At 36.4% G+C, this 13,075-nt stretch overlaps 1 protein-coding gene across 1 annotated transcript in view; it reads left to right on the forward strand.

Annotated features, from left to right (window-relative positions):
- Positions 1 to 2,065: 2,065 nt before the first annotated feature.
- The window catches only part of LOC145776791 (uncharacterized), a 28,929-nt gene continuing 17,919 nt past the window's right edge, over positions 2,066 to 13,075 (forward strand). Inside the window, exons 1-8 of the mRNA XM_082588016.1 lie at positions 2,066 to 2,142; positions 4,021 to 6,264; positions 9,265 to 9,350; positions 9,783 to 9,927; positions 10,707 to 10,837; positions 11,405 to 11,656; positions 11,947 to 12,066; positions 12,526 to 12,648. Of these exons, the coding sequence (XP_082444142.1) occupies positions 2,066 to 2,142; positions 4,021 to 6,264; positions 9,265 to 9,350; positions 9,783 to 9,927; positions 10,707 to 10,837; positions 11,405 to 11,656; positions 11,947 to 12,066; positions 12,526 to 12,648 (3,178 nt within the window). The remainder of the gene's footprint in view (positions 2,143 to 4,020; positions 6,265 to 9,264; positions 9,351 to 9,782; positions 9,928 to 10,706; positions 10,838 to 11,404; positions 11,657 to 11,946; positions 12,067 to 12,525; positions 12,649 to 13,075) is intronic.

Genomic DNA, 13,075 nt, shown 5'->3' on the forward strand with positions numbered 1-13,075 from the left:
TAGCCTATTCCATTTGTGCAGTCATATTTTGTTTATTGCTAAAAAATTGTGAACAGTAAACAAAATAGCATTTCTCAAAGATTAATTAGCATTTCATTTTTAGCATTTACAATCCCGCAATTATAAATATCCCTGACTTTACAGAGGTAGCTATCAGCAAGTGTAACCAGCATATTACATTTAGATACCAGTATAATAAGTATTTTATGACAGTTGCCAGTATTTTGTTTGTGATTTCAAATCGTTGCTGCTTTATGTTTCATTTCTTTCATTCCAAGCAAAGATGAAGCTATAAATTGATAGACCTGTGTTTACTATTAGTTATATTTCTGCTGTGTTCTGTACACTGCTGGGTTGATGATTGTTTATGAAGTTATAAAAGTTTAACTAGGTAGTAGTTAGCCGGTATTGTGCAGTAAGCATTATAACATTTCATTAAGCACCAGTAACCTATGAAGGCTTTCTGAGTACTGATATTGGAACCAAAACACAGCAAAATGTCAGATGAGCACTTTCAGATGGTTGTGCTTCTTCGTAAAAATTCAAAACAAAACTTGTTTGTTTCGAGTGGTTTATACCGTGTGAATGTTTGGCACCTAGCAAACAAAATTAGTTTACGCTAGTGTATGCGCTGACGCCGCCAACTGTTTTTACAAGTTGCGTTGACGCATACGGCGTATGGTTTTTCGAACGTTTGCGTTAACGCTGACGGCGTCAATATTTCTTTGTATGTGCGTACATCACTGGGCGTAGATAAATACTTAGGAAGACACAGAAAAACATGTGAAACAACCGTAGGTTTAAAACGTATCCGTTGCAGTTTATCAGATTTGCGAGTAATCTTTCGACTCTTTTTTGTATCATGAAAAGTGGTAATGAAATCATCATTGAATACTGAAAAGTTTGGGTGTTCATCAGGACAATTATCGTTTCTAGCACTAGTTGCTACGTTCATCTGATGAAATTGAAAGTAAAATTAACAACAAACAAGATGGTTTATTGCTACACTGACAATAAACAGCAATAAACCATCTTGCAATAAACCATGTAGCAATAAACCATCTTGTTTGTTGTTAATTTTACTTTCAATTTCATCAGATGAACGTAGCAACCAGTGCTAGAAACGAAATCATCATTATTGAAATGTTTTGCACACACTCTATGTTTGTCTGTTGGATTACAATCTCGACGAGGAATTGCTCTAATTCACTTTTGTTGTAGAATTTTACCAGTTGGAAATTCCAACAATGCGATTTTTTCAGTGGTGGTTGGTTTAGTTGTTTTATATCTAGTTTTACATTTCGGAATACAGCAAGTATCGGAATATACCATGGAATATACCATGGTATCTAAACACTGACATAACAGCACTATTCTTAGTTGTATATATTTATTTAGACATTTTAAAGCAAAAATTATTAACCTAATAAAATCATGTAAAGTAACTGATAGGCTAGTGATATAACGTACATTGAAGGCAGTGGCTATTTGACCGGCTCCGGTCTTTTAGTCTGAAACATTATTTGACCGGTTATGACGTATTCTTTTTCTCTTTCAAAGAAAAGGACGAGAGGAGAAGAAAAAAGTGCACTGTTTTTATCTTGTAGTGTGTAGCCTAACTGTAATGCTTAAATTCACTTGATATTGCTATTGTTGCACAGCGACATTGATAGTTCAACCAAAAAAAAACAAAAACAGTTAAAACCTTGCAATTACATATAAGTTGACTACAGTACAAAAAAAAATTACTTTACCATTATGAGAACCTGCAAAAAAATGTATAGTCTACTGGAGTAAAACTTCTAAGGTACCGTATGTAGCCTGATAAGTGAAAGGCAACATTGCTGCCCCAAAGTTTACAAAATTATTAGGAAGTTTACCAGAACTGGGGAAACGGTACGGTATGGTACCCACCCCAACACATGTTTATTGCTGATAAACATTTTGTGTTTAGTTACCTTCAGCATACTGGTGCTGGTATTCTGTAGAAAAAAATAAATCGGTGTACATGATGCTACTTTACTATTGCTGTGCCTAATATTCTAATTATTGCTGTTTTGATATAATGATGTACTGCATGCTTTTCCAATGGAAGTTTGACTTAATTATGCTGGGATTCTATAATGAAAATATATCAGAATGGTAGGTGGTATACTAATAAAAGGGATGACCATGACTACAATCAATGCTTAAAATAACCTTTTTGTACCAGCTAGTGAAGTAATAATGGTACTTGCCACTGAAACAGCTAGAAACAGATTTAAGTTAGCCTGAAAATCATAAGCTTAAAAGTCCTCTCTCAGTCAGAAGGGTAGCAATTAGTCTTCAGCTAAGTCTCTTAAAACAAGAACCACCACGTTATGGCTTGTACTCATATGTAAGGAATACCATCTGTTATAAAGTTACACATCATGAGGATTCATCACTTGCTTGTAAAAAACAGACCACTACCTACCTCAAACAATCACATTCATAATTCTCAAAAACGTATGTGTTTTTTTTTTTACCCTACTAGTGGCCACTAAAATACCGAAAATTCTCCAGTGAGCGGTTCCGGTATTCTGAGGTCCTTGGATTTTCCGAGGCAAAACTGGGTTGATAATCAAAATCTTCGCAGCGTTCTTCATTGGATGACAAAGTTTCTGAGCTTGAATAGGAAGTTCAAGGTGTTTTAACCAAAGCGCTGCTTGTGCCTGCTCCTGGGTCTCCACGTAAAGAACGGAATTGTTCTGATTTTGCGACTCTCCTGGCAAAAGTTTAAAATTAGAATTTGTGGCCGATTTATCATGTCTATTAATCACCATTATGCGAGTTGTTCTTTGATCAAGAAGGAACTGTTGCTCTGTAACAGGGACATGATTTTCCTGCGGGTAAGTACATTGCAGAAAATTGGAACACTTAGGCTACAACAACCGATTTCAAATATTTTTGCTTTGCAGATTCTTTCATTTGGTCCAAATTTTGCTGAAATTTAGGCCCACCTCTAGAATTTGACTTCAAAAAGTTAGCCTATTTTTTTTTTTTTGTAACTCTTTATCATGAATATGTACTGATATTCGTACCACATTCTTATCATCCTGCAAAGTTAATGGACAAAACATAAATGAGCGTACAGCGTTAACATCATCTCGCCCTTTTGCGACAAGTTTGTTTATTGAGCAATGACAAAATAGCATTTCAAATTGGTGAAAATTCAGCATTTTGGTCGTCGATGCGGGGGCAGTAAACCTTAAGCTTCGAACATGCCTTTACATAGGAAAGTTCTGGGTACATCTCACTTACAATTTATAACTTGCCAGAAGAAAAATTATGAAAAAAATTATGTTAAAACGGAAAGTGAAACTTCCCTCTTTTTTTCAAAAAACTGAAAGTTTGACCCCCCTGCGGGGGCAGAAGATGCACCCCCAAACTGATGAAATTTTGCACACGTATTTTTTTCATGCATGTGCCACTTTTTATGACTAGCTGTTTTTAAAGTCAAAAACGGCCCACCCTATTATACAATCACACAATTGACTAGATTGGCAATAAAAAGAAAATGCCTTTGCTCAATAGTGGAAAACCACAGGTTGAAAGTGATGGTGATGTTGATAGAATCACTGTAATTGTTAATAATTTATAGAAGTTTGCTATAAATTATTAACAATTACATTACTTGATTACTCAAGTGGCAAGAATACGGTGCGATACTGATGAGCCCAGCCTCATGGGCGAAACACGTGTCTATCGCTGTCTATTCGATGCTACAATCGGCTGCCAAAATAACTTAAAAATTTATAGTCCATTACTTTTGTATGCTCTGAAAATTACTTGGCTGTTTATACAGATACTTACAGAACATTTTAGGCCTATATGTTTTTAAGAAATTTCATGTAAAATGTACATTTTTTAAGTATTGATTTGTTTTGTGACGTTTTCCTAAAAACATAACAACTCGAAAACATACTGTAATTTAACTTTTCTTTGTCGTTTTTTATTTTCTTAAAAAAATTTTGATCCGTGATGGCTTTCCGCCTCCAGTTTATTTAATTCAGCAATATCATGCTTTCAAGCATGTACCGACACTTTCCATTTCTTTAGGAGACGAAGACGACGCAGTTGCACAACAAATTGCCAATGGCGTTCTTGGGGGAGTTATGGTTCTTGCTCGGTGAGTTGTGGTGGTGGAACTCAAAGCCGATATAGGGGAGTGGCAGTCTACGCAAGATGCGGGGGAGCCGGTTGCTCTGGTTCAACAGTCTCCACAAGGCTATGCAACAGACAATGCTGTCCTGTTGCTTGCAGTTGGGAATCTTGGGGAAGTTATGGACCCTGTTCAAGATCATGTGGAGGTGGAACAACATCAAGAAGCAGAAGTCACGCAAGATCTTCGCGTTGTGGTGGTTCTTTATGTCAAGGTCTATCTAGGGAAGTGATCTCTTGCAATACACAGTGTTGCCCAGTCAATTGTCGGTGGAATTCATGGAGTGATTATGGATTATGCTCTCTAACATGCGGTGGTGGTATCCAAGTTCGAAGAAGGAGTTTTGCTGTTTCATCGAGTTGCGGAGGAAATAGATGTACTGGAAGCAAACTGGAAATTAAAAATTGCAACACACAATGTTGCCCAGTCAATTGTAGATGGAGTTCATGGGGTAATTATGGGTCTTGTTCTGCAATATGTGGTGGAGGTATCCAAGTTAGAGAAAGAAGTTTTGCTGTTTCATCTACTTGCGGAGGAAATAGATGTACTGGAAGCAGCCAGGAAAGCAGAAATTGCAACACACAATGTTGCCCAGTTAATTGTAGATGGAGTTCATGGGGTAATTATGATTCTTGTTCTGCAATATGTGGTGGAGGTATCCAAGTTAGAGAAAGAAACTTTGCTGTTTCATCTACTTGCGGAGGAAACAGATGCACTGGAACCAATCAGGAAAGTAGAAATTGCAACACACAATGTTGCCCAGTTAATTGTAGATGGAGTTCATGGGGTAATTATGATTCTTGTTCTGCAATATGTGGTGGAGGTATCCAAGTTAGAGAAAGAAACTTTGCTGTTTCACCTACTTGCGGAGGAAATAGATGCACTGGAAGCAATCAGGAAAGTAGAAATTGCAACACACAATGTTGCCCAGTTAATTGTAGATGGGGTTCATGGGGTAATTATGATTCTTGTTCTGCAATATGTGGTGGAGGTATCCAAGTTAGAAAAAGAAACTTCGCTGTTTCACCTACTTGCGGAGGAAACAGATGCACTGGTAGCAATCAGGAAAGTAGAAATTGCAACACACAGTGTTGCCCAGTCAATTGTAGATGGAGTTCATGGAGTAGTTATGGGTCGTGTTCTGCAACATGCGGTGGAGGTACCCAAGTTCGAGGAAGAAAGTTTGCCGTTTCACCTACTTGTGGAGGCAATAGATGCACTGGCAACAACGAACAAAACAGAAATTGCAACACACAGTGTTGTCCAGTCGATTGCAAATGGAATTCCTGGGGAGAATATATACCTTGCTCTGTTTCTTGTGGTTCTGGGAGGAAACTTAGACATCGAACTATTCAGGTGCAACAAAGCTGTGGTGGTGGCATTTGTGAGGGTGAAAATATTGATAGCAAAATCTGCAATACAAATTGCTGTCCTGTGAATTGTATATGGTCAAGTTGGAGCAATTACAATTCTTGTTCTGTTTCTTGTGGTGGAGGAATCCAAACACGGCAAAGACATATAACAACACAACGTAGTTGTGGCGGTGCAGAATGTTTTGGAACAACCAGACAAAAAAAAAAATGTAACACGGAATGTTGTAGTGTTGATTGTTTGTGGAGTTCATGGGGACCATACGGATCTTGTTCTCGTACATGTGGAACTGGTAATAAACATCGAAGTCGATCCATTAGTGTTCATGAGCTGTGTGGTGGTTCTTCTTGTTCCGGACCTAGGCATGATTCGTTGGATTGCAACACAGGATGTTGTCCTGTTGATTGTGCTTGGGGATCTTGGAGTGATTTTTCGTTTTGTTCAGCAACATGTGGAGGTGGAGAAATGGAGAGGACTCGCACCATACTACATTCTGAAAAATGTGGGGGGATAAATTGTCTTGGTAATAAGACCCAACGAGAATTTTGCAACAGTCACAACTGTCCTATTGATTGTTTTTGGTCGGAGTGGAATAACTGGGAAGAGTGCACTGTTAGTTGTGGAAAGGGCTCGCAATTAAGAACAAGAACAATTGACGTACAAAGACAGTACGGTGGTCAAATATGCTATGGAAAGAACACACAAACACGGTACGGATTGTCAATACTACAGTACATGAGCTTTATTTCTTAACTCCCATCATGAGCTGTTAGTATACACAATAATCAGCTTATCAATACAGAATAGTTAATCAAATATAATTTAATTTTAGCTATGCTACTACTCTAAGTAAAACATCCAAAATAAACTTGTCCGTGTTTGTAACTTTCATTTGTTAGTGTTGTTGAGAGTTTAAGCATCTCACAAACAATGTTTTGGATATGTACATTGCAATTGGCGCTCTTGAAAAATGAAACACTTTTTAATGGTTTACATCCGCGTGTATGACGCCGACTCCCAAACTTTGTAAGGCGTATCACTAGTGGTACGCGAATTACGTATAAAAGTTTAAACAAAGTGCAGTCATAAAGTGTATGAGAACTTTATTCTGTCACAATCTTTTTGTTTATTGGATTCACACGTTTCTGAAGCAACACTCACAACGCTCAACAGAATTACAAATATTCAAAAAATCATCATCAATCCATGGCTACCTAAAGATAGCCTACGGCCTGATTTGTCACATTTTGCAGAAATTTCTAGATTTTGCTAACTTTTGGCGACTGTTTGAATGAATTTTGTGATAAATTATATTTATACGCCTTTTTTACTGTCTTCCCCAGATGCGACAATAGGTTTTAACATCAGCAGATGTTGAAAAACAAAGAAAATTTGATTTTGAAAATTTTATTCAGACAGAGACAGAAAAAGGTAAAAAAATCTCAGAAAATGTCAGTCAGATACAAGCAGTAGTGACAATCAAAATCTGCAAAATGTGACAAATCAGGCCGCATCTCCAGGTGGCCATGATCAATCGTATGCCGTGTTTGCTGATGTCATGTTTAAGATTTAGATTACGTAGACGTAAAGGCAAAGTTGCCATTGCACGTGTACATAAAATGATTAGGTATCGTGCCAAAGGCACAACAGCGTATTATAGAGTGGTGTCGAACCATCGCCCTTTCGAACGTCGTACCTGGACTTTAACACTAGAACGGCCGAAAAATAAGTATAACTCCAACGGCCGCTGGTGTCGAAATCGACACTTTTTACAAAAGCTTTATTTTTCCGCAAAATTAACAGTAAGATTTCGTTTTATTTTACTGTGATAAAATTATCTGAAGCACTTAATACTTTTGTCACCTATTTGCGCTGTTCATTTTTCGATTTTAGACGAAAATTATGACCTAGGCTATACCAGGTTTTAAGCAGTTCAAAGCTTGACTGTATCTGTATCTTGACTCTGTACGATGATCTAAGAATTCAACAGAACGAATACCGTACATAATTATCATGAAATTAGCACAAAGTTTTCTTATTCAGGAAAAAAATCAAACAAACCAACAAACACTTTACGCAGTGCAGCTTTGGCACTCTATAACTTTCCCGTCACCATTATCACACTTCCCACTTTTCGACAATGGCGGCAAATGTTAACTGTATGGTTTTTGCAATAATGCCCAGCACATTTTCTGCGTTTTCCATATTATGATCGTCCCTGCTCTTCTTCTCTCTGCAGTGTCGGTTTTTGTTTCAGCACATGAGCAGTTCTCAAGCTCTCAATCTGGAGGATAAAATCACGTCGATTGATGTTGCTGCCGCCTGCCGGAACGTTTTCTAAAAATAATCCAAGAGTTCAAAGCTGAAATATCTACTATATTTGTTCAAACTGCAAGAGGCCATCTTTTGCTTGCTGCATGTGTGGTGCATTTTCTTGCCATTTGGTCAAACACATCAACTGCTACTTTGTTCTCGCTATAAAAAAGGATCACAGAGGGATTCTTTTTCTCTGTTGCATCAATACTGGGGCTGTCATGCATAATGGAAAGGAAATTTGCATTTTTTGCACTGATAGTTTACAAGCATGCAGATGTTCGTTGAATTGTAGAAGAATTTGCAGGAAAATCTTTCTCTTCCACCCTTGGTCATCTCCTTGTCAGTCCTTTTCTGTTAGCTCGAACAATTCCAACAATGGTTATTTCTTTCCTGTAGCAAACCAACAAGATTCACCCTAGTAAAAAAATTAACTGTTGTGACGTTGTACCCGCCTTGTCTGTGTAACTTGGTGGTCATCCTGATCTTTACATCCTCGGGGAGAAGCCTTCAATTTCGTTGCTCTCTTTCAATAGCTCTTAGGTACTGTCACGACAAGTACGGTACGGTATTGCATACGTATTGGGAATGAACTTCGGCTAACACCCAGAATTTCATGCCAAACTTGTTTGGTTTGTTTGGAATAAACAGTTGAACACGATAAAAGGTCATCTGTTTTTCATTGGAAACAGCTGTTCTTCGATTGGCAGGCTCCAATCCGGAGTGTAATTGTTGATGCAATCAGCAACAAGTCCTTCCAGTGGCTCGCATATGAATAAACTTATCTGTTGCAAATCGCTGATAGATTTGTGGAGGGTATTTGTAAACTCAGTAGGATGACCTAAAATCAAGCCGAGCTATAACACCCATCAAGCCGAGCGTTGGATAATAATTACCATGAGAAACGCTATAAGTAAGTGTGAAAACTATTGAATTAGTTTTTTCACACAAAAAATCTTTTATACTTTACAAATTTTATTAAATTTGTATGAGGTGTCGATTTCGACACCTCGGCCGTTGGAGGTATATCCGCACATTGTAGATAACCTAAAAAGATTTTTTAGAAAAATAATACTAAACTATAAAGTGTAAGCATAATTGGGAAGCTACTGAAAGTTTGAAAGCGATAACAATTAAGGCCCAAAATAGTGAACTAAATTTCTAAAAGTGTCGATTTCGACACCTCGGCCGTTCTAGTGTTAACCATTCGGCACTCAACAAATTTGAACAAATTCAAACACCAGATAAAGCAACGATTCATCATAAGCTACAGTTGTAGCATAATCTGTTTATTAGATCTTCCAATAGCATTGAACTAACATTTTGTCCTTTTAAACGTAATGCAACAGCTTGTTGAATATAATATAAAGTAAAAACAGTTGCAATATTGATTTTAGATCATGCAACGACGTTTGCTGTCCTGTTGACTGCGTTTGGGATAACTGGGAATCGTGGAACGCTTGTTCAAAAACTTGTGAAAGAGGTAAAATCAAGTACAGTACAGGATTTCGCAAATGCACGTTTGTTCCATTGCTTTGCATTTCTCAAGTTATAGGCCACTGTACAACAAAATTAGAGTTTCCATAACAATCGTGCGTATTCTATACAAATACCTAAACACGGTCTTTTTGTTTACTGTACGTTTTGCTTATTGACTTGAAACCATTTTAAGACTTCTACGTTTTAAAAAAAGCAACGTTGCAGAAAAATAAATTTACATGGTTGACAAAATGATGATATTATTGTCCATGGTTGTTTATTACTACAGTTCACGCTACATTTTGCAGTTGTACAGCACTGCTAAAGAAATCAAAGCAACATTTTGTGAATCTTTAGTTCTGTGTTTTATTTTTAAGGGCAGTTACTTTCGTTTCATTTTACTCTAGATTTTTCAAAGTATTTTTCTTTTTTACAGGAATACAGTCAAGAAAAAGAAAAGTGCTGACTCATCAATCTTGTGGAGGAATATCTTGCCTTGGTGATGTTACAACAGGAAGAACTTGCAACGATATATGCTGTCCAGTAGATTGCCTTCATTCGCCGTGGTCATCCTGGCAAAAGTAACAATAATCTCATTGTAATTTGATCTATGCCATTGGTTCTTAACCTGTTGCGCCTTGTTGGCACCAAATTGAACTTATCAACCAGTTCTCGCATTCCTTCTTGAATTGGTTAAAAAGTAATAGTTGCCTACAGTTCAAAATGTTTGTTGAAACTTTGTAAAGCAACGTTGCTTCTTAAGTTATATTTTAACTTACCCTAAAGATTCAACATACCCGCAATCTTTAGGAATAGGTTTTGCACCCCTTAGTGGTGCTTGTACTCCTTGTTAAGGACCCTTGATCTGTACACTAACATTTTAGTCTTTGATTTAGATCTCTTAAAATTGAATAATGAATTTTAATTAGTTCTAATTTTAAGTAAAAAAGAGTTTTTTTTAATGCAAACTGATAATACAAATATTTCAGTCGCAACAATAAAACATTCACTATTGCCATTTTAAAACGTTTAAATGTATAGCCTATCTGTCGATTGGCTTGAAAATACGCAACTTTAATTTTTGAAGACGTTACTAAATTAATGAAATTATTGTTAATATGTCCGTGCATACTAAAACAATTGGTGGTTAAGCATTATCACAAGATGGTTAACGTAATTGACATTTTTACATCTGTGTGTGGAATGACATATATTATAGTTTATAATTTGCTTAATATCTGTAGCCTATGATGCAAATCTACAAGGGTCTACACGACAATTAAATTGCAATCATTTCACCAAACATTGTCTTCTGAAATAATGTCATTGTACTGCAACCTCAACAATTGGTTGTCTTTAGTTGCAGCAGAACATGCGGAAGTGGAAAAACGACCAGACGTCGCGTGATTAATGTGGAAGCGTCATGTGGCGGAAGTAGTTGTTCAGGATCCACAATGGAAACGTTGTCTTGCAATACTCAACCTTGTCCGGGTGACCTTTGTTGACCATTTTTCATGATTGTTCACAGATATAAAACAAATAGTGATGTGTCGATGTTAAGCTTTTCTTTAGCTTGTTTCGTAACATTGAAATTAACTTGTGCACGCAATGAAGCCATGAGACATGTCAAAGTCATTGTTATTTTTGCAGAGATTATTGTAAAACATCAGCAGAAAAATACTACTGTATTGGTAACATTGAATTTATGCCAACTCACACTGACATTCTAAAGTTACAGAGCCCTTGATAAAATTTTGTCTGGTATATTTGTTAAAAAATAAGATTTTTGTACTTTTATGACATCATTTTAACTGTACGTTTCGCAGCTCATATTGCAACACGGTTTGTTCACAGTGATGTCGTCAATTTCTCGTAGATTGAATTAAGCACAAAAATTGTGATATATTTCAATTTATTTTAGAAATATACTGTATTAAAAGTAAACAACAAAATGCTGGAATCAAAGAAATCTAATAAAAACATTTATGTAATTTAACCATTGAACCAATCGTTCCCGCTTGATTATAACTCTGAGTATTTTTTTGATTTTATTAATAGTGCATTGTCAAATGACACCTTGGACTGATTGGAGCGCCTGTTCAGCAAGCTGCGGGCCCAGTGGGACGGAAGTCAGAACAAGGTCAATCCAAATAATTCCCAAGTTTAATGGAAATGATTGTCCAACAAAGAGAAGAGAACTCCAAGGTTGCAATAGAATCTGTTTCAATGGTAAACTCGGAAGGTTTAGAGCCACTGGAGAATATTACTGCAACTGTAACGAAGGATGGTCTGGCGTTTGTTGTAATCAAGGTAAATTTTAAAGAGCTTCCTAGCGCAAATGTTAATTTCGGTCTTTGTGGACTTCAGTTTTTTTGTTATTGACAGCAATATTTTAATTTGATAGGTTTGAAAATTAAATTATCATTCCAGTGTATCACTTTTTAGTTTATCGTTGTTTTTCAATATTAAAGATATTAAAGTTTAGGATACTCCTATGGTGTAATTTTGATCACTGCAAGTTCTTGCAAATGGTTATATTTGCAGATGTAAATGAAATGAATGAAATGTTTAGTAATAATGATATTTATTGTGCTTTGCAGATGCAAACGAATGCGAGGTTAGTGATCCTTGCCACATTAATGCTGTGTGCAACAACACAGTTGGAAGTTTTACTTGCGATTGTTTAGAGGGGTTTTCTGGAGATGGAAAAAATTGCTTGAGTAAGTAGAATTCCGTTCGGTTATGAAATCTTTTTTAAGTAGGCTAGTGATTGAAAGGATATAACCCTATGACAAATAAACAATTATGCTCAGCAATACTGTATTGCAAGTAAGTAATTATCGAACTTTTTCTTTGTTGTGATAATATCATTGTGTCACAAGCATATACGGTAATTGGATATTAACACTAGAAGCCCTGAAATATTTCCCTACCTACAAGGACGATTGCGGTCATTTTTGACCGGTTGTATGAAACGCGTTTTTTACCGTTTTTTCTTTGTTTTAGTTCAAGCATTGATATGAAACAACCAGGCAATAATTTTTTCGTGTTTTCTAGACGGACAAATACAAAGAAAACAATATATTAATGAAAAAAAATGTAATAACCACTTTTATGTAGAAATTTTTTTCCTGTATATAAACTGGTTATTGTTAAAAGTTAACATAGCTGTTCTTTAGATGACGATGAATGTGAAGAGGAAACTCACAACTGTCATTTAGCGGCAACATGCAAGGACACTGCAGGCAGCTATATTTGTGAATGCTTGCCAGGTTATTTTGGAGATGGGCATTCTTGTGAAGGTACAAGTGTTGACATAAAAAAGCTTTCCTAGAAATTTTATACGTTGTGCTGATCTTTAAACTGATGGTTTTAACAAACTTAACGTTCATTTTATTTCAACTGACATTTTAAATTAACAATAACATATCATGAAAAAGTTTAACCTTTTGTCCTGTGACGGGGGGGTCGGGTGGGATTTGGTACTTTTCAAAGCAATATTACTAAAGAACTATGCAATCCACACCATTGAAATTTTTTGACTTTTTCTAAAAATTGTTCAAGAATTTATTTCGATTTAAATGACGTAATTGCTATTGTCTATAGCAGGGGTCACCAAATGGCGGCCCGCGGGCCGCATGCGGCCCGCGGAAGGTATCAGCGTACAAGTATAACCAAAAATACTTTTCTTGAAGAGTTAAAGAGCACGAAGGCAAAAAATACCTTCCG

Source organism: Aplidium turbinatum, chromosome 9 (genome assembly GCF_918807975.1).
Source record: "Aplidium turbinatum chromosome 9, kaAplTurb1.1, whole genome shotgun sequence".
Classification (NCBI taxonomy): domain Eukaryota; kingdom Metazoa; phylum Chordata; class Ascidiacea; order Aplousobranchia; family Polyclinidae; genus Aplidium; species Aplidium turbinatum.